The 24,812-nt window shown below is 47.5% G+C and overlaps 1 protein-coding gene across 2 annotated transcripts in view; it reads left to right on the forward strand.

Moving 5' to 3' along the window:
• The window catches only part of SRP68 (signal recognition particle 68), a 42,848-nt gene extending 18,403 nt beyond the window's left edge, over positions 1–24,445 (forward strand). For both annotated transcript variants that reach the window (XM_008011695.3, XM_008011696.3), the window contains 8 exons: positions 8,012–8,110; positions 10,598–10,662; positions 17,012–17,168; positions 17,822–17,916; positions 19,854–19,983; positions 22,573–22,648; positions 23,085–23,140; positions 23,622–24,445. In XM_008011695.3, coding sequence (XP_008009886.3) covers positions 8,012–8,110; positions 10,598–10,662; positions 17,012–17,168; positions 17,822–17,916; positions 19,854–19,983; positions 22,573–22,648; positions 23,085–23,140; positions 23,622–23,849 — 906 coding nt within the window. In that variant the 3' untranslated portion in view covers positions 23,850–24,445. The remainder of the gene's footprint in view (positions 1–8,011; positions 8,111–10,597; positions 10,663–17,011; positions 17,169–17,821; positions 17,917–19,853; positions 19,984–22,572; positions 22,649–23,084; positions 23,141–23,621) is intronic.
• The last annotated feature ends 367 nt before the right edge of the window (positions 24,446–24,812 follow it).

A 24,812-nucleotide genomic window follows, 5' to 3' on the forward strand; every position in this document is an offset into this window, starting at 1 on the left:
CAGAGCAGACAGCAGAGACAGCGGGGCAAGAATTCTGACTTGAAGAGGAATTGGGGGAGAGAGATCCATAGGGGCAAGTTAAATGAGGGCTCTTTCAGAGCGGGGCTACAGACACGTACCAAATAAAGAACAGGAAAAGCTGGCATTTATTAAGTAATTTTGAGAAGTTACTGCTGGCATGGTGGCTCATGCCTGTAATCCTAGTGCTTTGAGAGGCAGAGGCGGGCAGATCACTTGAGCTCAGCAGTTGGAGACCAGCCTGGGCATCATGGTGAAACCCCATCTACAAAAAAAATACCAGAAAATTTAGCCGGGCCTGGTGGCATTCACCTGTAGTCCCAGCTACTCAGAGGCTGAGGCAAGAGGATCACTTGAGGCTGCAGTGAGCTGAAATCACACCACTATGCTGCAGCCTGGGTAATAGCGTGCAACTCTGTCTCCAAAAAAAAAAGGAAAAGAAAAAAAAGAAAGTTAGTAACGCTTAAAGTTTAAACACACGTGATTTTTTTTTTTTTTTTTTTTTTTTTTTTAAAGACAAGTCTTGCTCTGTCGCCCAGGCTGGAGTGCAATGGTGCAATCTTGGCTTACTGTAAGCTCTGCCTCCCGGGTTCATGCCATTCTCCTGCCTCAGCCTCCCGAGTAGCTGGGACTATAGGCGCCCACCACCACACCCAGCTGATTTTTTGTGATCTGCCTGCCTCGGTGCCCCAAAGTGCTGGGATTACAGGTGTGAGTCACCACGCCTGGCCTATTTGCCTGTTTTTAATTGGATTATTTATTTATTTATTTATTTATTTATTTTTGAAGTTGAGTTTCTTGTCTATATTTCGGGTATAATTTCAGTGTCTCTTAAGCTAGCTGGTACTGATATTTACCTCCTTCTAGGAACTGGAATGCAAAAATTTGGTAGTCCCAGGTTATTGCTTTCCTGTAGAGGTTTTTATGATATTTAAATACCAAAACAGCAATTTACTGAAAAGTCTGGAAGGAAGAAATAATACAGGGAGATAAAATATTAGACTGAAAAGACTTGAGCTCAAAGTTAATCAGCTGCCAAAGTCCAGTTGCAAAATCCTTAGTCTCTGTAGCCAAGCTTTAAGTATTGACATCCTTAGTATTATCTTTTTTTTTGAGACAGAGTTTTGCTCTTGTTGCCCAGGCTGGAGTGCAATGGCATGATTGATCTCAGCTCACCGCAACCTCTGCCTCCTGGGTTCAAGTGATTCTCCTGCCTCAGCCTCCCGAGTAGCTGGGATTACAGGCACCCGCCACCACGCCCAGCTAATTTTTTTTTTCTTTTTTGAGACAGAGTCTTGCTCTGTTGCCCAGGCTGGAGTGCAATGGTGCAATCTCAGCTCACTGCATCCTCCACGTCCTGGGTTCAAGCGATTCTCTTGCCTCAGCCTCTGAAGTAGCTGGGATTACAGGTGCCTGCCACCACACCCAGCTAATTTTTTGTATTTTTAGTAGAGACGGAGTTTCATCATGTTGGCCAGGCTGGTCTTGAACTCCTGACTTTGTGATCTGCCCTCCTTGGCCTCCCAAAGTGTTGGGATTATGGGCATGAGCCACTGCGCCTGGCCTAATTTTGTATTTTTAGTAGAGATGGGGTTTCTCCATGTTGGTCAGGCTGGTATTGAACTCCCGACTTCAGGTGATTCACCTGCCTCAGCCTCCTAAAGTGCTGGGATTACAAGCGTGAGCCACAGCACCTGGCCCTTAGTATTGTCTTTATACTTTATCTCTATTTTTCTTTCTCTTTCTTCCTTTTTTTTTTTTTTTTTTTTTTAAGCGACAGGATCTTACTTTGTCACCAATGCTGGAGTATGGTGAGGCAGGCATGACTCACTGCAGCCTTGACTTCCCAGGCTTAAGCAATCCTCCTGCCTCAGCCTCACAAGTAGCTGGGACACTGACACTTGCCACCACACCCAGCTAAGTGTTAAATTTTTTGTAGAGACATGATCTCTCCTTGTTGCCCAGGCTGGTCTCAAACTCCTGGGCTCAAGCAATCCTCCTGCCTCAGCCTCCAAAGTGCTGGAATTATAGTTGTGAGACACAATGCCTGTCCTAATTAATTTTTTTTTTTTTTTTTTTTTTTTTTTTGGAGACGGAGTCTTGCTCTGTGGCCCAGGCTGGAGTGCAGTGGCCGGATCTCAGCTCACTGCAAGCTCCGCCTCCCGGGTTTACGCCATTCTCCTGCCTCAGCCTGCCAAGTAGCTGGGACTACAGGCGCTCGCCACCTCGCACAGCTAGTTTTTTGTATTTTTTAGTAGAGACGGGGTTTCACCGGGTTAGCCAGGATGGTCTTGATCTCCTGACCTCGTGATCCGCCCGTCTTGGCCTCCCAAAGTGCTGGGATTACAGGCTTGAGCCACCGCGCCCGGCCCCTAATTAATTTTTAGAGGTGGGGGTCTCCCTGTGTTGCCCAGGCTGGTCCCAAATGCAGGCTCAAGCAATCCTCCTGCCTCAGCCTCCAAAGTGCTAGAACTATAGGCATGAGCCTCTGCACCTGGCCTAATTTTTAATTTTTTGTAGTGATAGGGTTCTTACTATGTGGCCTAGGCTGGTCTCAAACTCCTGGTCTCAAGTAATCCTCCTGCCTTGGCCTCCTAAAGTGCTAGGATTGCTATTTTGTTTTCTTTTCTTTTCTTTTTTTTTTTTTTTTTGAGACAGAGTCTCACCCTGTCGCCCAGGCTGAAATGCAATGGCATGATCTAGGCTCACTGCAACCTCCACCTTCCAGGTTCAGGCGATTCTCCTGCCTCAGCCTCCCGAGTAGCTGGGATTACAGGCATGCACCACCACACCTTGCTAACTTTTGTATTTTTAGTAGAGACGGGGTTTCACCATGTTGGCCAAGCTGGTCTCGAACTCCTGACTTTGTGATCCGCCCGCCTTGGCCTCCCAAAGTGCTGAGATTACAGGCGTGAGCCACCGTGCCCGGCCTATTTTGTTTTCTTTCATGCTTGATCACTCCTGACTTGTCACTAGTTGCATTGAGAGGTTATTTTTAGATAGCTCTTTCTGCAGGGAGGACAGATTTTAAATATCTGCAGGCTTGGTGATTCTTTTTTTATTTTTGAGACAGAGTTTTGCTCTTGTTGCCTAGGCTGAAGTGCAGTGGCACAATCTCGGCTCACTGCAACCTCCACCTCCCGGGTTCAAGCAGTCTCCTGCCTCAGTCTCCCAAGTAGCTGGGATTACAAGCGCCCACCACCACGCTTGGCTAATTTTTGTATTTTTAGTAGGGACAGGGTTTCACCATGTTGGCCAGGCTGGTCTCGAACTCCTGACCTCAGGCGATCCACCCGCCTCAGCCTCCCAAAGTGCTGGGATTACAGGTGTGAGCCACAACGCCCAGCCTAGGCTTGGTGATTCATATCCTCAAGTTGTGGTTAATATTTTAATATTTGAGTAGAAGAGAGACCATTTATCTTTTTCTTAAGAAAAAAAAATATATTTATGTATATTTGTATATTCTCATGTGTGATTTGTTTTCTTCTTTACCGGATTTCCATATGTTTTTTCCTAAACCTCACTGGGCTGGGTAAGGTTTGATTCTTGTGCCCATAGTAGGGGCGTGGTTGGGAATGTGGTCAGACTTGCCTTGTGTGTCTCTTAGTCATACTACCACCTTCCAGCAATTTCCATAGACAAGTGAAAACAATCTGAGAATGTGCATTTTAAAGCAGGAGGTCTGTATCTCAGGACACACCGCAGCCCAGCTCAGTTTCCTCTGTACCAGTCAACTTTGAAACTGAGCCTGAGGAGAGAACCTGAGACTGCAGAAAAGCCCATCCTGAAGGTTTCAAGTTTTGTAAAAGTTTACCTAGGATTGATTGATTCATTTGGACTAATCAGTAACATATTACTTCTGGGCTTAAGATTTCTCTCTGTCATAGGCGCACCTGGGAAAAGGTCTAGTCAGACCACAAATTTTTGTGCAGGGAGTTTGCCACTTGTGTTTAAGAGCACGTTCTGGTTGGTCCAGTGGCTGGTGGAGAAGGTCAGCGTATAGGTGGCCAGGAATCCTACCTCTGCGTATTGAGATGAGTTTCTTATTCCACCGTCCTTTCAGGAATCATCTTAGCCTCGAATATAGATTGATAGAATAAAAGTGTAAATAGCAAAATATATTCAAGGCTTCCTGTTTGGGGACGTTTTGCCCTGCCCAGGGAGAATCATGAAAGCTTCTCCTTCAGAGATTAGTGGTCTGAGTCATTGCAGTGTGGGAGTCTTAAGAAAAACACAACTGACTTAAGTCCTGCCCTTCAAATCGACTTTTTCCTTCATTGCTTTTTAAGATATTTGCAAAATTCCCAGTGGGAACTTAGAGCTTTGTGGGAGCAGTGGGGAGGTTTGCTGCTTTTAGCATCTTGATGTAGAGGCTTAGTTAAAGGGAACAGAAGTAATACGTGGCAGTCAGGAGGTTGTTTTTTTTTTTTGAGACAGACTCTCGCTGTGTGGCCCAGGCTGGAGTGCAGTTGCCGGATCTCAGCTCACTGCAAGCTCCGCCTCCCGGGTTCACGCCGTTCTCCTGCCTCAGCCTCCCGAGTAGCTGGGACTACAGGCACCCACCACCTTGCCCGGCTAGTTTTTTGTATTTTTTAGTAGAGATGGGGTTTCACCGTGTTAGTCAGGATGGTCTCGATCTCCTGACCTCGTGATCCACCCGTTTCGGCCTCCCAAAGTGCTGGGATTACAGGCTTGAGCCACCGCGCCCAGCCGGCAGTCAGGAGGTTTTAAACTTGAACTGTACCCTACCAACAGGAAAAGAGGCAAATCCTGTGTAGCTGGTAAGACGAAGTTTGCTCTTTTCTTGAATGCCTGTTGCCCCAACCACTTAACCCCACCTATCTGAGAAGGGTGTTGGTGGCATGTTTGTTGGATTGCATGGAATTAAAATGGGCACTGTAGCTCATCCTTTCTGCTGAGAACATGGCTGTGGTATATGTGTGTTTCTATTTTGTTTTTGTTTTTGTTTTTTTGAGACAGGGTCTCACTCTGTCACCCAGGCCGGAGTGCAGTGGCACAATCTCATCAGCTCACTGCAACCTCCACCTCCTGGGCTCAGTTGGACCTCCCACCTTAGCCTCCTGAATAGCTGGGACGACAGGCATGCACCACCACACCTGGCTAATTTTTTTTGCATTTTTTGTAGAGATGGGGTTTTGTCATGTTGCCCAGGCTGTTCTCGAACTCCTAGACTCAAGCAATCCTCCCACCTCTGCCTTCCAAAGTACTGGGATTACAGGTGTGAGCCACTGCGTCTGGCACCATGTGTGTTTCTTAAGCGGTGCCAAGTCCACATGTTTTTTTTTTTTTTAAGTTCTGGGATACATGTGCAGAACATGCAGGTTTGTTACACAGGTATACATGTGCCATGGTGGTTTGCTGCACCCACCAACCCATCATCTAGGTTTTAAGCCCTGCATGTATTAGGTGTTTGTCCTAATACTCTCCCTCCCCTTGCGTCCTACCGCCCGCCATTCACATGTCTTACTCAAGTTATTAAGCCGTCTAGATTCACATGTCATTCCAACTGCTGAGCATTATACGGCGGCACCATTCCACAGATTTGTACTTTGAAAAATTAGGCCAGTAAAGGTTGATGAAGTGATTCTAAAGAATCTTGCCAACCTGCGGTCGGCCAGCAATATTCTCCATAAAGTCTGTGCTCCGGTGCTGCATTGTCCAGTGCAATAGCCACTCAACACATGTGGTTATTGAAATTTGAATTAACAAAACTTCCAGTCAGGTGCTGTGGCTCATGCCTGTAATTCCAGCACTTTGGGAGGCCAAGGCAGGTGGATCACATGAGGTCAGGAACTCTAGACCATTGGGAAATAGCCAGGCGTGGTGGCGGGCACCTGTAGTCCCAGCTACTCGGGAGGCTGAGGCAGGAGGATCTCATGAACCCCAGAGGCGGTGGTTACAGTGAGCTGAGATCTTGGCACTATACTCCAGCCTGGGCAACAGAACAAGGCTCTGTCTCAAAAACAGAAAATAATAAAAGATATATTAATAAAACTTCCAAGTGCTCAGGTGTGCATTGGAGAGTGCGTGTAGAGGACATTGCCAGCAGCAGAGAGTTCTGTTGGACAGTGCTGCTCTGGTGGTTCCAGGAGGGAATGGTGGCTGTGTTTGCTTTACTAGATTTATAGGATGAATGAGCCCCAGTTCGTTCCCAAATTAGTGAACTTGGGAAAGTCAAGTAACTTATAAGTGGAAAAGTATGTTTGATTTATATTGGGTAAGTTACAAGGAAGATTTTTTTTTTTTTCCCACGCTAGAGACTAAGAAAAGAGAAGAAAAAGATTCTTAAGAGAACTTTTAAGAAAAGCTTTCTTAAGAAAAAAGGTTTTTCTTTTCTTTTTTTTTGAGACAGAGTCTCACTCTGTCGCCCAGGCTGGAGTGCAGTGGTACAATCTCGGCTCACTGCAAGCTCCGCCTCCCAGGTTCACGCCATTCTCCTGCCTCAGTCTCCCGAGTAGCTGGGACTACAGGCGCCCGCCACCATGCCTGGCTAATTTTTTGTATTTTTAGTAGAGACGGCGTTTCACCATGTTAGCCAGGATGGTCTCAATCTCATGACCTTGTGATCCACCCACCTCAGCCTCCCAAAGTGCTGGGATTACAGGCGTGAGCCACCGCGCCTGGCCAAAAGGTTTTTCTTTAAGCTCCCACCCCCGCCACCCCCGGTCCCAACCATCTCTTAAACGGGTAGGCAGTACTGGGTTTTCGTTTGAGCTTTCTTAGAGCTCAGTTGAATATTAAGACATTTTTTCAGATTGAGTGTTAATTTCTATGAGAAGTCAAATATCATAATGGAATGTTGATGTTTTAATTTCAAGTGGGTCTGCCAGTCACACAGGTTCATCTCCTTTCTGCCTTTTGTCCATTTCTATGTGCTCGGTTAGATTCTTTGGGATGATAATGTGGCTTGGCAGGTATTCAGGTAGTGAATCACTTTCTCACTTACCCCAGCTGTGTAGCAGACAGGTGACGCCCAGTACTTGTGCAAAGACTGTCATCTCATGCTTGTCAACCTTGTCTGTCCTAAAAATTGTTCTCAGAGTAGTCATGTGGATTATCTGAGTGCAGCATGTCTGTGGCAAAAAGAACTTAGTGTGATATTTAGAACTTTTTTTTTTTTTTTTTTTTTTGAGCTGGAGTCTGGCTCTGTCACCCAGGCTGGAGTGCAGTGGCGTGATCTGTGCTCACTGCAAGCTCTGGCCCCCGGGTTCACACCATTCTCCTGCCTCAGCCTCCCATATAGCTGGGACTACAGGCGCCCGCCACCACACCTGGCTAATTTTTTTTGTATTTTTAGTAGAGATGGGGTTTCACCATGTTAGCCAGGATGGTCTCGATCTCCTGACTTCGTGATCCACCCGTCTCGGCCTCCCAAAGTGCTGGGATTACAGGTGTGAGCCACTGCGCCCGGCCGAGAACTGTCTTTTTGGTGGGTATTGATTAGTCATTTTTATTACTTGCTTGGACCTAAGAGAAACAATCTTTGAGTTGGGTTACATTTGTGAAAGGTAATTGTGTTGGCATATAGTAGAGCTTGGCAGTTTGTTCTGGAAGGAAGATAAATGAAGTTCTGATGTGCTGTGCTTCAGTGTAGAGTGCCCCAAGGCCAGTCTGTAAGGCCCCTCAAGGGGTGCCAGGTCCTGCGCAGAGGGCGAAGCGCTGCAGGGAAGTAGCAGGAAGCTATGCTAGGAAGAGACATAAAGCCTTTGCTAAGTCTCAGATCAGTTATGCAGACAGCTTTTTCATCATGTTTACTTTTAAAAATGTAACTCCCCTTTCCATATGAATAATGACTAAGGCTATAAGAAAACATTATATGGTAGAGAATAGTAACAATTAAAATGATGTCTGGTGTGGAATGCGTGAGTGAGTGTGTGGTCGGGGGACTCCAGGTGCGATTTTGCTCTCCTCCCGTTAGATGACTATGGTTTGCTCAAAGGAAAGTCTCTTTCTTTGATCTGCCCTTGTTTAGGCCGAAAGCGAAGAAACCAAGGAGCGCCTGTTTGAATCCATGCTCAGTGAGTGTCGGGACGCCATCCAGGTGGTTCGGGAGGAGCTCAAGCCGGATCAGGTAGGACCCTCAGCTGAGCCCTGGCCCTTGCTCTGGGCAGGGGTCCAGGTCAGCCTGTGTCCCCTTCTCAGGTGGACCCCAGTACTCTGAGTGCACTGTTCTCTTGGCCACTGTTTCGTTTTTTTTGGTTTTTTGTTGTTTTTTTTTTTGTTTTTGAGGTGTGGTCGTCGGGACAAATAAAGGCTTCTGGGCTCCATTACACTGAGAAATTAATCCCTCCCTCCCCTGTTCCTCCTAGTGGTTTTCTGTATGGCCTATGAAGCCTGTGGCCTCAAATTCTGTCTCCAGGTGGACTTCTCCAGTGCCTCCTTTTTCTGAAAACACTGTCCCTGTGATTCATTCAGGCATCTAGGCTGAAAACCTTAGATGTATTTGTCTCTTTTGTCCCTGTCACCCAGCCCACTTTCTTCTCCATTTGCAGGGCCTCGTGCCTATTGTTGATTCGCCTGTTTCTATTAGCCTTTTCTCTTGTGCCTAGGCAACCGCAAAGGTCTCCTAATTGCTTTTTCTGTCTTGGTCCTGGTTCTCTTCTCCAGGCCTTTCTTTTGTGAAGTACAAATGGAATCTTTCTAAATCTAGTTTCCCTGTCTAATTTTAAAAAGCCCAGTGATTTCCTGTAGGGATTGAGCAGTGGCCTCCAAACTTTTATGCTGATAAACCCCACAGGCAGCGTTGAGCCTGCACCACTGATGCATTTATTTATAAATTATATACCTTATTATTTGACTAATTTGTCATATATAAAATGCATTAAAATAAGGACTTTTTTGAATGAGATAAATAGAAATAGAAATTCTAATTTTCTTTTCATACTCAGACTCCCTGGGTTTTATGTGCCCTACTTAGAGACCATTGGTCTCTCAGTTCAGACTTGAACTGGTGTACAAACCTTCCCCAGTCTATTCCCAGCCTTGTACTTCACTACATCCTTCTGAGTCCTCTCCCTCAAGCTGTTCCACTTATGGGCATCTCAGTAATGCTTTTCCCACCCAGTGTGTTACACTGTTCTCATTCCCCTCCCTCCTCACTTGGTTAATCTTTCCTGCCGCTCTTCACTTGTCCAAACGCCATCTGTTTTTCAAGGTCCAGCTCATAGCTTGCCATTTCTAAAAAGCGTATGCTTGCACCATCCTAGCCCACAGAGATCTCTGCAGTTTCTAATTATCTGATACTTGCAGCTATAAGTTTTGATAGTTAAGTATTACCTGTTCATAAAAACTTACTTTTATTGTGGTAAAAAAGCGTTAAACATAAAACATACCACCTTAACCATTTTTAAGTGTACGGTTCAGTGGTAAGTAAATATATTTATAATGTATAACCAACCATCACCACCAGTCCATCTCCAGAACTCTCTGCATTTTGGAAAACTGAAACTCTGAACCCATTAAACAACAATAACTTCAAGTGTTGCCTTGCAACTATTTTTTTTTCAGCATCTGCCACAAAGCCTTGAATATAAACTTTGTTTTGAATCACTGCTTTCTCTAAGGAGTCACCTGCTTCCTTGCCCCGTTAGGCTGCCTTTATGTATTGTGCTTCCCTTCATCGACTTAACAGAGGTGTCTACAGAGTCCTAGCCCCTGTCACTGTCACTCACCTCGAATGCATAGCAGTTGGGAGACACCTCACAGAATGTAAGGAATGTGGTGCAGCAAAGGCTCATTCATTTCCTGTTGCTACAATCATATTACCACAAACTTAATGGCTTAAGATGATACAAATGTATTATCTTATGCTTCTAGAGGTCAGAAATGTAGTGGGTTCACAGGGCTGTGTTCCTTTAGAAGCCCTAGGGGAATCCTTTTCCAGTATTCCCAAGAATACATCTCCTGGCTTCTAGCAGCTGCCTGTAGTCCTTGGCTTGTGGCTCTCCATTTGTGCTTCAAAGTGATCAGCTCCTCTCCCCTCTGCTTCCATTCCTTCATCATCTCCAGCTCTGACCCATCTGTCTCCCTCTTCTCAGGACCCTGGGATTACATTGGGCCCACCCAGATAATTCAGAGATCCTTAATCACATCCGTGGAGTCTCTTTTACCATATATGGTAACATCTTCACAGATTCCACGGAGGCTAGCATGTAGACATCTCTGGGGTACATTATTCAGCCAGCCACAAAAGGCAGGTTCTGGCAGCACAAGGAGTGGAACTGGGATCTGTAGCATATATTTTCACACAGAGCCGTGGACTGTGGAATGTCTGATTTTAATGCTTTGGGGTTAGGCACTGGGAGGAGTGGACAGGAAGTCTCATCTGGCTGTTACTCTCAATTATCTTATTTGAGGTCAGTGTTTAGATGCCAGTGGCAATTTGAATGCCACTGTCGTTCTAGATTATGTCAAGTAGTAGATCTTTGATATTTGAGGACTCCTGTCTTGCTAGAGTCTGCGTCTATGTTCAGGGCACTTTGGAGACCCCACCATTGCATGAGGTGGTCAGAGCGGCAGCATCGGTTGCTTCACTTTTTACCTTTTTCACTTTCTGCAGAAACAGAGAGATTACATCCTTGAAGGAGAGTCGGGGAAGGTGTCTAATCTTCAATACTTGCATAGGTAAGGGTTATTTTAATTTTTCTACTTTTTAATATTGTTAAAATACCATTTGAACAAAAGAGTATATGTAATATTTATGTATATTTACATTTATAATTTCTTTTTTTTTTTTTTTTTTTTGAGACAGGGTCTAGCTCTATCACCCAGACTGGAGTGCAGTGATGTGATCTCAGCTCACTGCAGTCTCAATGGCCCAGGCTCGATCAGTCTTCTCACCTTAGCCTCCCACTGAGTAGCTGGGACTACCGGCATGCCCCACTACACCTGGCTCATTTTTTTTTGTAGAGATGGGATTTTGCCATGTTGCCCGGGCCGGTCTCAAACTCCTAAACTCAAGCAATCTGCCTGTCTCAGCCTCCCACAGTGCTGGGATTACAGGTGTGAACCACTGCACCTGGCTTACATTTATAATTTCTTAATGCGTAAAAATGCTAATGCATGTATGTCCATTGTATCAAATGAATATATATGCTATATTTACATTTTATTTTATATGCCTAATTTAAGATTTTTACATAGCTTAACTAGAACACAGCCAGGCACAGTGGCTCACGCCTGTAATCCCAATACTTTGGGAGGTTGAGATAAATGGATTGCTTGAGCTCAAGAGTTTGAATTAGCTGGGTGTGATGGTGCACACCTGTGGTCTCAGATACTCCAGAGGCTTGGGTGGGAGGATCCCCTGAGCCTGGGCAGTTCAAGGCTGCAGTCAGCCATGATCATGATCATGTCACTGCATTCCAGCCTGATACAGCCCTGACTCAAAATTCTCAAAAAAACAAAAACAAGAACACAACCAGTGTTTGAAGCTCCCTGCGGCCCTTTCCTCATTTCCTTCCACTCCTAGAGCTAACTGCTCTCCTTCCCAGTGCCAAACTCTGGAAGTTGGTCTCTGTGTTTTGAAAGTGTTACGGTTGTCCATTTCACATTGAAGTTTAATTTCAACTCAAGTTTAACTCCATCCAGAGTTTATTGTTGTGTAAGGTCAGGATCTGCTTCACTTTCTTCCATAAAGACAGTAGGTTGTTCTAGTATGATTTATTGACTACTCCATCGTCTCCCCGCTGATCTGCAGCGCCAGCCCTGCCAGGCATGTGTCCCATTTTCTCCGTGTGTGTTCTTTCTCTGGACCCTTCTGCTCCATTGATTTGTCTGTACTTGGACCAGCACAGTGCATTATAACTTTGTGCCAATCTCAATATCTGATAGAGCAAGTTCTCCTCACCAGGTTTGTCCTCAGGGGTCTCTTGACTATTCTTGTTCCTTTCCTCTTTCATCATATATATTTTAAAGTCACATCGTCCCAGCACTTTAGGCAGCCAAGGCACATGGACTACTTGAGTTCAGGCATTCAAGACCAGCCTGGGTGATACCCCATCTCTGCAAAAAAAAAAAAAAAAATTTTTTTTTTTTTGGACTGAATCTCGCTCTGTCGCCCAGGCTGGAGTGCGGTGGCATGATCTTGGCTCACTGCAACCTCTGCCTCCCAGGTTCAAGCGATTCTTGTGCCTCAGCCTCCCGAGTAGCTGGGATTACAGGCACCCACCACCACGCCCAGCTAATTTTTTTGTTATTTTTAGTAGAGATGGGGTTTCACCATGTTGGCCAGGCTGGTCTTGAACTCCTGACCTCAAGTGATCTGCCCGCCTCAGCCTCCCAAAGTGCTGGGATTACAGGCGTGAGCCACCACGCCTGGCCAAAAAAAATTTTTTTATTAACCAGGCATGGTGGTATATGCCCGTAAGTCCCAGCTACTTGGGAGGCTTTGGTGGGAGAATTGCTTGAGCCCACAAGATCTAGGCTGCAGTGAGCCATGACCCTGCTACTCCACTCCAGCCTGAACAACAGAGTGAGACCCTGTCTCAAATGAATAAAGTAAAATCACCTCATCAAGTTTCTTTCTTTCTTTTTTTTTGAGACGGAGTCTTGCTCTGTAGCCCAGCCTGGAATGCAGTGGCGTGATCTCAGCTCACTGCAACCTCAACCTCCCAAGTCCTGGTTCAAGCAATTCTCCTGCCGCAGCCTCCCAAGTAGCTGGGATTACAGGCACATGCCACCATGCTCAGCTAATTTTTTGTATTTTTAGTAGAGACAGGGTTTCACCATGTTGGCCAGGCTGGTCTTGAACTCCTGACCTCATGATCCGCCTGCCTCGGCCTCCCAAAGTCCTGGGATTGCAGGCGTGAGCTACCGTGCCCAGCAAGTTTCATTTTTTTAAAAGATGATTCATTTTGTTTTACAGAAGAGAGGAAGAGTGACATATTTTTGGAATGGACAGGGAGAAGATTGTTGGGAAAACTCCACTTCCCATCAGATTCTCTTTTCCATCTGACCTTGAAATTGTGATTCTTAGTCACTGCTTGTAATTTATATGGTGAGCCTGACAATATCCTTAGCCATTCTCCTGCCCCTCTCCATATTCCTATGAGAGCAAAACCACAAAAACTCCCTTCATTACCCTTAAACTTCACCTTAGGAGTTTTATTTTATGTGAATGTCAAATCCACACGAAATGTCCTACCAGAGGACTCAGCAAGAATGGCCCTTAAATGTTGTCTGTTTCAACAGCCAATGAGAAAGGTGAGGTTCCAGGAGGTTAAGTGGTGTGTTTGTAGTTAACAGCCACAAAGAATCAGGAGTTAGTCTAACTTCCTAACCTTGAAAAGACCCTTTGAAACATTTAACAAGGCTTAGGAGACTTTTGAAATTTTGAAGCCCCCTTGCCCGTGGATTCATTTTCCCACCTGAAGGTATAGCTGGTGTCACACCATGAATTTCAGTTAGGTCAGAGGCCAGCTTTGGGGTAAACTGATGAATCAGGAATCAGGCTGCCTTTCCCCGCCCCCCCCCAAGACAGGATCTTTCTCTGTTGCCCAGGCTGGAGTGCAGTGGTACAGTCACAGCTTATCGCAGCCTCAACCTTCTGGGCTCAAGCCGTCCTCCCACCTCAGCCTCCCAAGTAGCTGGGACTATGTGTGCCACCATGCCCAACTAACTTTTTGTATTTTTTGTAGAGACAGGTTTTCAGCATGTTCAGGCTGGTCTTGAACTCCTGGACTCAAGCAGTCTGCCTGCCTTGGCCTCCCAAAGTTTTGGGAATACAGGCATGAGCCCCATGCCCGGCCCAGCTTTTGTATTTCAATAAAACTTTGGAAAGCTGTATCTAAATTCCCATATCATTTTGTGTATAATATTTCTTTGTTTTGAGTCTGGTTTCTGCAAAGCTTTTTAGGAAAATCCATCTCATGACCTCTCCTGTTTCTCAGAAGCATCCACTTTTAATTCGTTTAACACATTTCTGTGGGATTTACCTCAGTATCTCTAAATAACTTGCAGATTTGGGATTTCATCATTTTGTACCTTTCCACCATTAACCCTGTCTCACTCTTCCACTCTGCTTCTCCCTGCCTTGACCCTTCCTGACTCCCACCTAATGTTGCGGACACCATCTAAGAGCTCCTTTGTGTTCTCTGAATGTTTTGTTTTTGATTTTTGAGACAGTTTCACTCTTGTCGCTCAGGCTGGAGTGCAAAGGTATGATCTCGGGTCACCACAACCTCCGCCTCCTGGGTTCAAGCAATTCTCCTGTCTCAGCCTCCTGAGTAGCTGGAATAATAGGCGCACACCACCACGCCCAGCTAATTTTTAGCCACTGTGCCTGGCTTTTTTTTTTTTGAGATGGAGTCTCGCTCTGTTGCCCAGGCTGGAGTGCAGTGGCGTGATCTCGGCTTACTGCGACCTCTGCCTCCCAGATTCAAGCCATTCTCCTGACTCAGCCTCCCTAATAGCTGGGATTACAGGCGCATGCTACCATGCCTGGCTAATTTTTGTATTTTTTTGTAGAGATGGGGTTTTGCCATGTTGGCCAGGCTGGTCTTGAACTCCTGACCTCAAGTAATCCGCCTGCCTCAGCCTCCCAAAGTGCTGGGATTATAGACATGAGCTACCGTGCCCAGCTGAATGTTATTTTTAAAGATAGAGTGTCTCATTCTAATTTCACAACTGCACAGCCTTCCCTTATGTTTCTGGGGTTATTAATAATCATTTTTTGAAGTTCTTCTCACTGCAAAGTGTGGTTTCTCCTGCTTGCTTATTTTTCCCTCTTGGTTCTGGCCTCTTCCTTTTTGGTAGAGGCTTTCCTTAATTAAATGTCTAGTGATCCTTGGTCATCCACTCCTGTTGAAGGGTGTGGCTTGTCAGATGCAAGCTTTGCATATACACATGAGGCTCATCTTGGTGTCTGGCTCTGCCCTTCCACCAAGGACTCCAACTCCAGAATCTTGTAGGGTTTCTGTTGCACTGTTCAGATATCTGGGATATACCAGGCTGCTGTTGTTCTGGAAGCCGAGTAGAGAAGAGACCAGTGGGTCAGTGCTCAGAACTTGACAGTCCCTGGATCTTATGCTCATTTTGGAGCTCTTGACCTCAGCTGTGCTGGTGTCCTCTGCCCACAGCATCTTTTGTATCCTCTCTAAGCTGTGGCCTCTGATCTGCTGGAGTGGGATGGGGCTCTAGGGACAGAAGTGCTGCTTAAACAGAGTTTAAACAGTTAACATGTTTTTAGCCCCAAATATTAAAAGGACTTGCCAGGTGGTACAGTTAAAATAGTCTCTGCAGTTTATACACATGGTTAGTATGCATAACCACCCCAAGCGATTGTACCTTGGTATTTTCTGAGCAGAGAAGGCCCTCAGATGAGTAGGCACAGCTGCAGTGGGAGGACACTGGCCTTGTAGTGTGAGCTGGTCAGGGAAGTAGTCCTTGCTCCAGAAACTGGCTCGCCATCCATGGCCCATCTCTTTTTTTTTTTTTTTCATTTGAGACAAGGTCTCACTCTGTCACCCAGGCTGGAGTGCAGTGGCGCAATCTTGGCTCACTGCAACCTTTGCCTCCCAGGCTCAGGTGATCCTCCCACCTCAGCCTCCTGAATAGCTGGGACCAGAGGTATGAGCCACCATACCTGGCCAATTTTTCTTTTTCTTTTTTCTTTTTTTTGAGATGGAATCTCGCTCTGTCGCCCAGGCTGGAGTGCAGTGGCGCGATCTCGGCTCACTGCAAGCTCCGCCTCCCGGGTTCACGCCATTCTCCTGCCTCAGCCTCCCAAGTAGCTGGGACTACAGGTGCCAGCCACCACGCCCGGCTAATTTTTTGTACTTTTAGTATAGATGGGGTTTCACCGTGTTAGCCAGGATGGTCTTGATCTCCTGACCCGCCTGCTGCAGCCTCCCAAAGTGCTGGGATCACAGGCCTGAGCCACCGCGCCCGGCCCCCTCCCCTCCACCCTTTTTTTTTTTTTTTTTTTTTGAGACAGAGTCTTGCTCTGTCGCCCAGGCTGGAGTACAGTGGCGCAATCTCGGCTCACTGCAAGCTCCGCCTCCCGGGTTCACTCCGTTCTCCTGCTTCAGCCTCCCAAGTAGCTGGGACTACAGGTGCCTGCCACCTCGCCCAGCTAATTTTTTGTACTTTTAGTATAGATGGGGTTTCACCGTGTTAGCCAGGATGGTCTTGATCTCCTGACCCGCCTGCTGCAGCCTCCCAAAGTGCTGGGATCACAGGCCTGAGCCACCACGCCCAGCCCCCTCCCCCCCACCTTTTTTTTTTTTTTTTTTTGAGACAGAGTCTCGCTCTGTCGCCCAGGCTGGAGTGCAGTGGCGTGATCTCGGCTCACTGCAAGCTCCGCCTCCCGGGTTCATGCCATTCTTCTGCCTCAGCCTCCCAAGTAGCTGGGACTACAGGCGCCCGCCACCTCGCCCGGCTAATTTTTTGTATTTTTTTTAGTAGAGACGGGGTTTCACCGTGTTAGCCAGTATGGTCTCGATCTCCTGACCTCGTGATCCGCCCGTCTCGGCCTCCCAAAGTGCTGGGATTACAGGCTTGAGCCACCGCACCTGGCCCCCCTTTTTTTTTAAATTTTAGAGTCAAGGTTTTGCTGTCTTGCTCAGGCTGGAGTGCAGTGGTGTGATCATAGCTCACTGCTGCCTTGAATACCCAGGCTCAAGCAATCTCCTGCCTCATGAGTTGCTGGGATCCCACTGTGTGTGTTTGTGTGTTTGTTTGTTTGTTTGTTTGTTTCTTCCACTGTGTGGTTCTTGAAAAAGGATGCAGAAGGTATAAATCAAGCTAAAAATCAAATTTTGTGATAAGATCCCATACGGGTCCCCTGCAAACTTGCCACTGGATAGTAGCCAAATGGAGGGTCCCTTGAAGCCCAGGCCAAATAGCCCTGCTGTGGCCACACCCCCACCCGCCCCCCACTTCCTCTGGATCAGCCCCAACTCATAGTCCAGTCCTCCTCCCAGTTCCTCTGCTTCTCTGAGTATAACTTGAGTTGACTTATGGTGCATTCCAGCTACCTGACTTATATCAAGCTGTCAACGGCAATCAAGCGTAATGAGAACATGGCCAAAGGTCTGCAGAGGGCTCTGCTGCAGCAGCAGCCAGAGGATGACAGCAAGCGCTCCCCCCGGCCCCAGGACCTGATCCGGCTCTATGACATCATCTTACAGGTGACCCTTGAGGACCGGGAAGGCAAGGGCCTGTCGTTTTCCTTTGCCTGTATCGGGCACAAAATGACTTAACTTTGCATCACGAAAGGACTGTGACAAGCAGGACCTGTTAGTAGCTGGGAAAAGACAAAGGTCTTACACCAGTTGTGCAGTCTGTGAGCCACTACCTCTCAGACATGTTGATCTGTAGAGAATAGTGACCCCAGGTCATCACTGAGCACTTCACCTGTATAAGATGCTCCTAGGTGCCACAGAGCATCTGAGACCTGAGTCCATGCCATCTTGGCCCCCAGGGAGTTTGTCAGTCAGTAGGACTGTGAGACACACACAGTCAAGGCATCTGAGTAGATGCTAAGCAAAATAAAAGCTCAGAGCTGGAACAGATCCCTTCCAGCTGAGATGGGCCAAGAAGTCTCTGAAGGCAGGTGAGCTAAGAGTTGAGTTGTAAAGGACAAATATGTTTCCAAGATCAGAGAGGGGAATGGAGGTGACACCAGGTGTGGCTGCTGCCAGGTCACTTCACAGGCTTTTCCCCATTGTATTGACCTCGGGCTTTTTTTTCCTCACCCTTACCCGTTCTTACAAGGTCTTCTGTCAAAAATTCAATCTAAGATCTTCTCTTCATGAATTTTCTTGTTGCATCTGTTGTACAGAATCTGGTGGAATTGCTCCAGCTTCCTGGTTTAGAGGAAGACAAAGCCTTCCAGAAAGAGATAGGCCTCAAGACTCTGGTGTTCAAAGCTTACAGGTAACGTCCCATGGGATAGGCAGAGTTTTCCTCTGCCTCCCAGGTTCTGTAAGCATTGGGAGCATGACCCAGCCCATAGCAGTTGGAATCGTTGGCCTTGAGTATATGTGTTACCTTGCCTGTGATCACAGGAAGGTCAGCCCAGCATATTCAAGGGGAGTTTGTAAAGGCTGTGGCCAGTAGTGGCCAGTGATGATGTCTGCCGTCTGGCCAGGTCAGGGAGAGTGGAGCACACATGTTAAAGTTGGCTTCCTTGCTGGGCACGTTGGCTCACACTTGTAATCCCAGAACTTGGGGAGGCCGAAGTGGGTGGGTCACCTGTGGTCGGGAGTTTGAGACCAGCCTGACCAACATGGAGAATCTCCATCTCCATTAAAAATACAAAATTAGGCGGGCGCGGTGGCTCACACCTGTAATCCCAGCACTTTGGGAGGCCGAGGCGGGCCGATCTCAAGGTCAGGAGATTAAGACCATCCTGGCTAACATGGTGAAACCCCGTCTCTACTAAAAATATAAAAAATAGCCGGGCATGCTGGTGGGCACCTGTAGTCCCAGCTACGCGGGAGGCTGAGGCAGGAGAATGACGTGAACCCGGGAGATGGAGCTTGCAGTGAGCCGAGATCATGCCACTACACTCCAGCCTGGGAGACAGCGAGACTCCATCTCGAAAAAAAAAAAACAAAATTAGCCGGGCGTGGTGGTGCGTGTCTGTAATCCCAGCTACTCGGGAGGCTGAGGAAGGAGAGTAGCTTGAACCCAGGAGGCAGAGGTTGCGGTGAGCCAAGATCACACCATTGCACTCCAGCCTGGACAAGAGTGAAACTCCATCTCAAAAAAGAAAACTTGTCTTCCTCTACTTTCCTCCTCCCTCCCAGGGGAAAAGGGGCATGCCTTGAAAGGGTGTTAATTAGCGGAACCAGAGTGGCCAGTTCAAGGAACTTGAACTAACTCGGGATAAAGCTAAGCTCGGTTTCTTTTTTTTTTTTTTTTTTGAGATAGAGTTTCACTCTTGTTGCCCAGGCTGGAGTGCATTGGCACCATGTCGGCTCACGCAACCTCCACCTCCTGGGTCCAAGCGATTCTTCTGCCTCAGTCTCCTGAGTAGCTGAGATTACAGGCATGTGCCACCACACCCAGCTAATTTTTTTTTATATTTTTAGTAGAGATGGGGTTTCTCCATGTTGATCAGGCTGGTCTTGAACCCCCGACCTCGGGTGATTCACCCACCTCGGCCTCCCAAAGCGCTGGGATTACAGGTGTGAGCCACCGTGCCCGGCCTAAACTCAGTTTCTTAAATGACTTGTGTCGTTTGTAACTTGGAAGTAGGCTGGGTGGCACAATGGGGCCCAGCCAGGATGGAAGGCAGAGCCCCATGCATTCTTGCCCTTCCTCTTCTGGCCCTCACACGCCAGGGTGCTCTGGTACTCCAGCGTGCCCCATCTTCACTCCATGGCCCCTTCCGTCCTCTCAGGACCAGCAGCACTTAGTGTCTGCTGAGCCCAGGAGAGGAATTTGACTCAGAAAGAACCTTCTGTGGGTTTTGTGTTTGGAAAGCAATGAGCAGAGATGAATGATTACGACTTGGGTGTGTGGATCGGGGTGGGATTTCTGTTTGAGCTGGGCAGCATTCTTCCTTCCTTCCTGTCCTGGCCTCACCATGCTCCTTTTGGGAACTGTTTCTCCTCTGCAGGGTCAGTCAGTCAGTAAAAAACCATGGCTCACTGTTGGGCCTACCTGGGTATCTCTGACTGCTGGGAAGTATCTCTGCAGGGTAGCCTACAAATCTGAACACTTCCCATGAGGGGGGCTCCCATGCAGCGATCCCATGTTAAGAAACCTGTTACCAAATGTAAAATTTTGCCTCAACTGCAAGGAAAGCCTTGGTCTTGGGTAATTGCTGCTTTAGAATATTGTGGCTCTTTTCCCCTCCCCATCAGGTGTTTTTTCATTGCTCAGTCCTATGTGCTGGTGAAGAAGTGGAGCGAAGCCCTTGTCCTGTATGATAGAGTCCTGAAATATGCAAACGAAGTAAATTCTGATGCTGGCGCCTTCAAGAACAGCCTAAAGGTGAGACGTTGGCCTTTCCTTGTTTGCAAGCCCTGGCAGGTTATGGAGTCGGCTGTGGAGGAGCTGCGAGGGTACAACAGCTGGGCTCCACCTCAGGCTGGTCCTCCCTAGCTGCCCATGGGACCTGGTATGGCCCTGACTGCCCAGGAGCTGCAGACTGTGTCACTCATGGCTGTGCTCCAGCCCTGAGGAGGATTTAGGTATGAAGAAGGGAAGGCATTTTTCTGATTTAAAAGAAACCACAGGAAAACCTGAAGTACTGCTCTCAGACTTGACTACACGTTGAAATCTCTTAGGAAGATTGTTTTCAAGGTAGATGTCTGGGTCGCACCCTAGAGATTGCGGTTCTAATCAGTGTGAGGGGTCTGAAGTGGGCATTGGGACCTTGAAAGGCCCTAGTGATTCTGACGTGCAACAAAGTGAGAAGCACTGGTGAAGCCATCCTGCAGGGCCTGTGCGAGACCAGCAGCAGCAGTGGGGGCCTGGCTAGGAATGCAGCCTGTCAGCTCCCACCTGGGACCTTCTGCTCGTTTGTTTTTTTTTCTTTCTTTCTTTCTTTCGACAGGGTCTCGCTCTGTCACCTAGGCTGGAATGCAGTGGCACCATCATAGCTCACTGCAGCCTTGAACTCCCGGGCTCAAGTTACCCTCCCACCTCAGCCTCCTGAGTAGCTGGGACTACAGACATGAGCCACCATGCCAGGCCAATTTTTATTTTTTTGTAGAGATAGGAGGGTCTCACTATGTTGCCCAGGCAGGTCTTGAACTCCTGGCCTCAAGCAGTCCTCCTGCCTCTGCCTCCCAAAACCTTGGGATTGGAGGCATGAACCACCATGCTGGCCAGTAACTGCATTTTAACAAAATCCCCAGGCCATTTGGGGGTCCATTAAAGCTAAGGAAATGCTTGATCTAAAGAACAGCCCCAGGGCCAGGCACGGTGGTTCACGCCTATAATCCCAGCAGTTTGGGAAGCTGAGGTGGGCAGATCACTTAAGGTAAGGAAATCAAGACCAGCCTGGGCAACATGGCGAAACCCTGTGTCTACAAAAATACAAAACATTAGCCAGGTGTGGTGGTGCACACCTGTAATCCCAGCTACTCGGGAAGCTGAGGCAGGAGAATCACTTGAACCTGGGAGGCGGAGGTTGCAGTGAGCTGAGATCACGCCACTGCACTCCAGCCTGAGTGACAAAGCAAGACTCCATTTCAAAATAAATAAACAAAGCGCAGCTGTGGAAGGCTTGCTTTGCTTTACTTTTTTTTTTTTTTTTTTTTTTTTTGAGATGGAGTATCGCTCTGTCTACCAGGCTAGAGTGCAGTGGCACGATCTCGGCTCACTGCAACTTCTGCCTCCCAGGTTCAAGCGATTCTCTTATCTCAGCCTCCCAAGTAGCTGGGACTATAGACATGTGCCACCAAGCCCAGCTTATTTTTGTATTTTTAGTAGAGACAGTTTCACCATGTTGGCCAGGCTGGTCTCAAACTCCTGACCTCAAGTGATCCTCTGACCTCAGCCTCCCAAAGTGCTAGGATTACAGGCGTGAGCCACCACGCCTGGTGCTTTACTGATTATTGAATGACGACTAGCTTCTTAAGCTTGTGGCCTACTGTGATGATATAGAACTTGTTGCAACATCAGCTGGTCTAAGGAATCCATGTATATTTGACAAGTAGAGACCATTTAGAAAAGCAAGCAAAGGTTCCTGTTGTTGATGGAGTCACGCCAGCATAGGAGCTGCTGGATCCCATGCATGCTCAGAGGGGTAGAGAAGAGCTCTCTGCCTTCAGAGAGCTTGTAGTTTTGTTGTAGCCACAGACTGGCATGCAGGAGCCCACCTATGGATGCAGAAGAAGTAAAAGAGACCCCATGCAAAGGCAGAGTTAGGAAAGAGCGGAGGGATGTGGGCAGGTGGGGGTGACGGGCGTGGCAGCGTCGCCACCGTGGAATATCATCTTGAGACACGGTGCAAACCAGTGTGGCCCTGATTTCACGTGCTGAATTGCTTTGTGGGGGACTTGTCAGAGAATGGAGGCGGGAAGGGTTCTGTGGTATTCAGACCTTCTCGGGTCATTCCCAATATGCCAAGCAAGAGACTGAGGCCGGGAGAATTCATCGCCCTCGCTGAAGCAGTGGGATGTAACGACGAAGGCCCTTGAGCGAGATGGCCCAGCCCTTTACCCCAGCCCGCTGCCACTTGGGGGCATGGCCAGCACATTGCCTAACCTCTCCATGCTTCCGTTTTCTCATCTGTAAAATGGGAGTGCAAACTGCCTCAGGATTATTGAGAAGGTTAAGCTAGTGATTATGTAACCTGCTTAGAATAATGCCTGGCACACTGTTTTAGTGTATGATAAATTTATTAATATTATCAACATCATCTTTATTTCCAGGCATTATTACTTAAGCCGTGGCATAGCTTTTCCCATTTGAAACAGGCTAGCATTTTTAGTTTTGTTTTGTTCTAATAGGGAGAACCATTTAGAAAGTCTAAGTCCTATGAAAATACCAGTGGGGTCGCTTAACTCAGGTTAGGTTGGTGTGCTCTGACCTGGCCCTGACTCGGGAGTACACGTTTTCTGAATCTTACAGGACCTACCTGACGTGCAAGAGCTCATCACTCAAGTGCGGTCGGAGAAGTGCTCCCTGCAGGCCGCGGCTATCCTTGGTGAGCCCCCTGCCTGGCCTTTGTATCCCCAGACTTCCCTTCCTGCCACTGCCCTTCTCTCCCACACCCCACACTACTGTTTTAAGGTTGAAAGGGTTGTCTCGGTTCATCTGTAAGATGTTTCTTTTTCCTGGCCTTTACTTGTGCCAGCTGGGCATCAGATCGTGTAGAAGCATTTCGAGATGCGCTGTTACACTGGCCCTTCTCCCTTTTACTGTCCTCATGCAACTGTGCTGGCTTCACTGGGCCGACAGCGTTGGATCTGGGATTGATCTGTTTATCTCCACCACTTCTCAGCAGGAGACAGGACTGGCTTCCCCACGTACTGGCTCCTTTTGCTTTTGGGATGTAGGGGCCACCTGTGTGATAGGCCTCATTTGTGAGTAGTGTGCTATTATAAATCATTGTTCTTACTGAATCCCTGTGAAACTTCCAGATGGAAACGATGCTCATCAAACAGAGACCTCCTCTTCCCAAGTCAAGGACAATAAGGTAAGTCTGGGCTGTAGTTTTTGAGGATTACAAAGCAGGATTAGTAACTAGAAATGCAAGCTCATTGTAGAGCAGTGGACCCTAAATTTCTAAGGAAACCCCCACCTCTCTCCCTTCTCTTACCCAACCTCAAAGCTTCCTACATAAAGCTTCCTAGATGTCAGATCATCCCTGGGAAGAGGGTTGAGGAACCCGTACTGTACAGAGTAGCACCCGTGGGTAAGAGCTCTAACTCGGAACATGGCCGACAGCCCTGCACCCCAGTCCTAGCCTGCCCGTCTCTTAGCCTCGCTGGGTTTCAGTGACTCTGACTGCAAGACAGGGGCGTGGTAGCCGCTCCTCGTAGGAGGCTGTCAGGATTGAGTGATTGAGTGAGATGGCGCCTGTAAAGCTCTGAACCAGGCAGTCGGCACTCAGGAAATGTTCACCAAGGGTGTTCTGTGACGGATGCCTACATACGTCTCTTTGATTTGACTTCCAGCCTCTGGTTGAACGGTTTGAGACATTCTGCCTGGACCCTTCCCTTGTCACCAAGCAAGCCAACCTTGTGCACTTCCCACCAGGCTTCCAGCCCATCCCTTGCAAGCCTTTGTTCTTTGACCTGGCCCTCAACCATGTGGCTTTCCCACCCCTTGAGGACAAGTTGGAACAGAAGACCAAGAGTGGCCTCACTGGATACATCAAGGGCATCTTTGGATTCAGGAGCTAACCAGGCTCTTCCTCAGGGGTGGGGGAGATTCTGACTCTTAATCTGTATTGTGAGAAAATCCCAGCAAGTTCCATGATATTAAATCCAGGTCTGCGTTGGCCCGGGGCAAGAGTTTACCATCTTCGGCCCTGCATTCTACATCTTGTGTTTGTACACATTCTTAAGCAGTGTGTTAGGAGAGCACCCTGTCGTCTTCTGGTAAATGTGTGCGGGGTCATCCTGTCTCCTATGCCTCCTGGGAGAGGGGCCGCTGCTGTCTGGTGCCCTGTGAGCTGTGATTGCCTTTGGTCAGTGATGTGTTCAGGAGGCCACACCAGGCACAGATGGGGCCTTGAAACGCTTTGTCATGCTTCTTCAGTACCATGGATTTGAAATGAACTCATCCTTGCTGTGAGCATCCAGGATCCCTTGAAAAGTTTATCTATGACTGTGAAACTGGCAACGTCACCCCAGAATTACGGTCAGCCTTATTCCCCTTCACCTCCCAGTGAACGCTAAGAAGTTTCAGACAAGCAGAGAGCTCTATTTTTAGAAGAAATATGTTACACTCAGAAATGATGAAACCAAATCTTATATTAAAAGGCAAAGATGATGGAGACTGTGCCCATTTCTTATGTGCTCTCCCTCATATCCAGTCCCTGTTCTCTCCTCAGGAGCCTGGCTGTGTGAACCCAGTGAGGTCAAGTGTAACCTGACTCACCAGCAGCTAGGTGTGGCTGATGCCAGATACAGATGTTAGAGGCACTATTTTTCAGGAGTTCCCAATGTGTAATTTTTTGATGCCATTACATTTTAATCCCCTTCTTTACTTCCCTTTTTTTCTTAGTCATCCCTTTTCACTTCTATTATAACATCAATAATAGAAGTCACAAAAACAATGTAAGAAAGCAAGGAATAAAAGTGATTTAAACATGTACCTGACACTTATGATTCCCTTTGGAAATCAAAACTCACCTGTCACAT

Source organism: Chlorocebus sabaeus, chromosome 16 (assembly GCF_047675955.1).
Source record: "Chlorocebus sabaeus isolate Y175 chromosome 16, mChlSab1.0.hap1, whole genome shotgun sequence".
Lineage (NCBI taxonomy): Eukaryota > Metazoa > Chordata > Mammalia > Primates > Cercopithecidae > Chlorocebus > Chlorocebus sabaeus.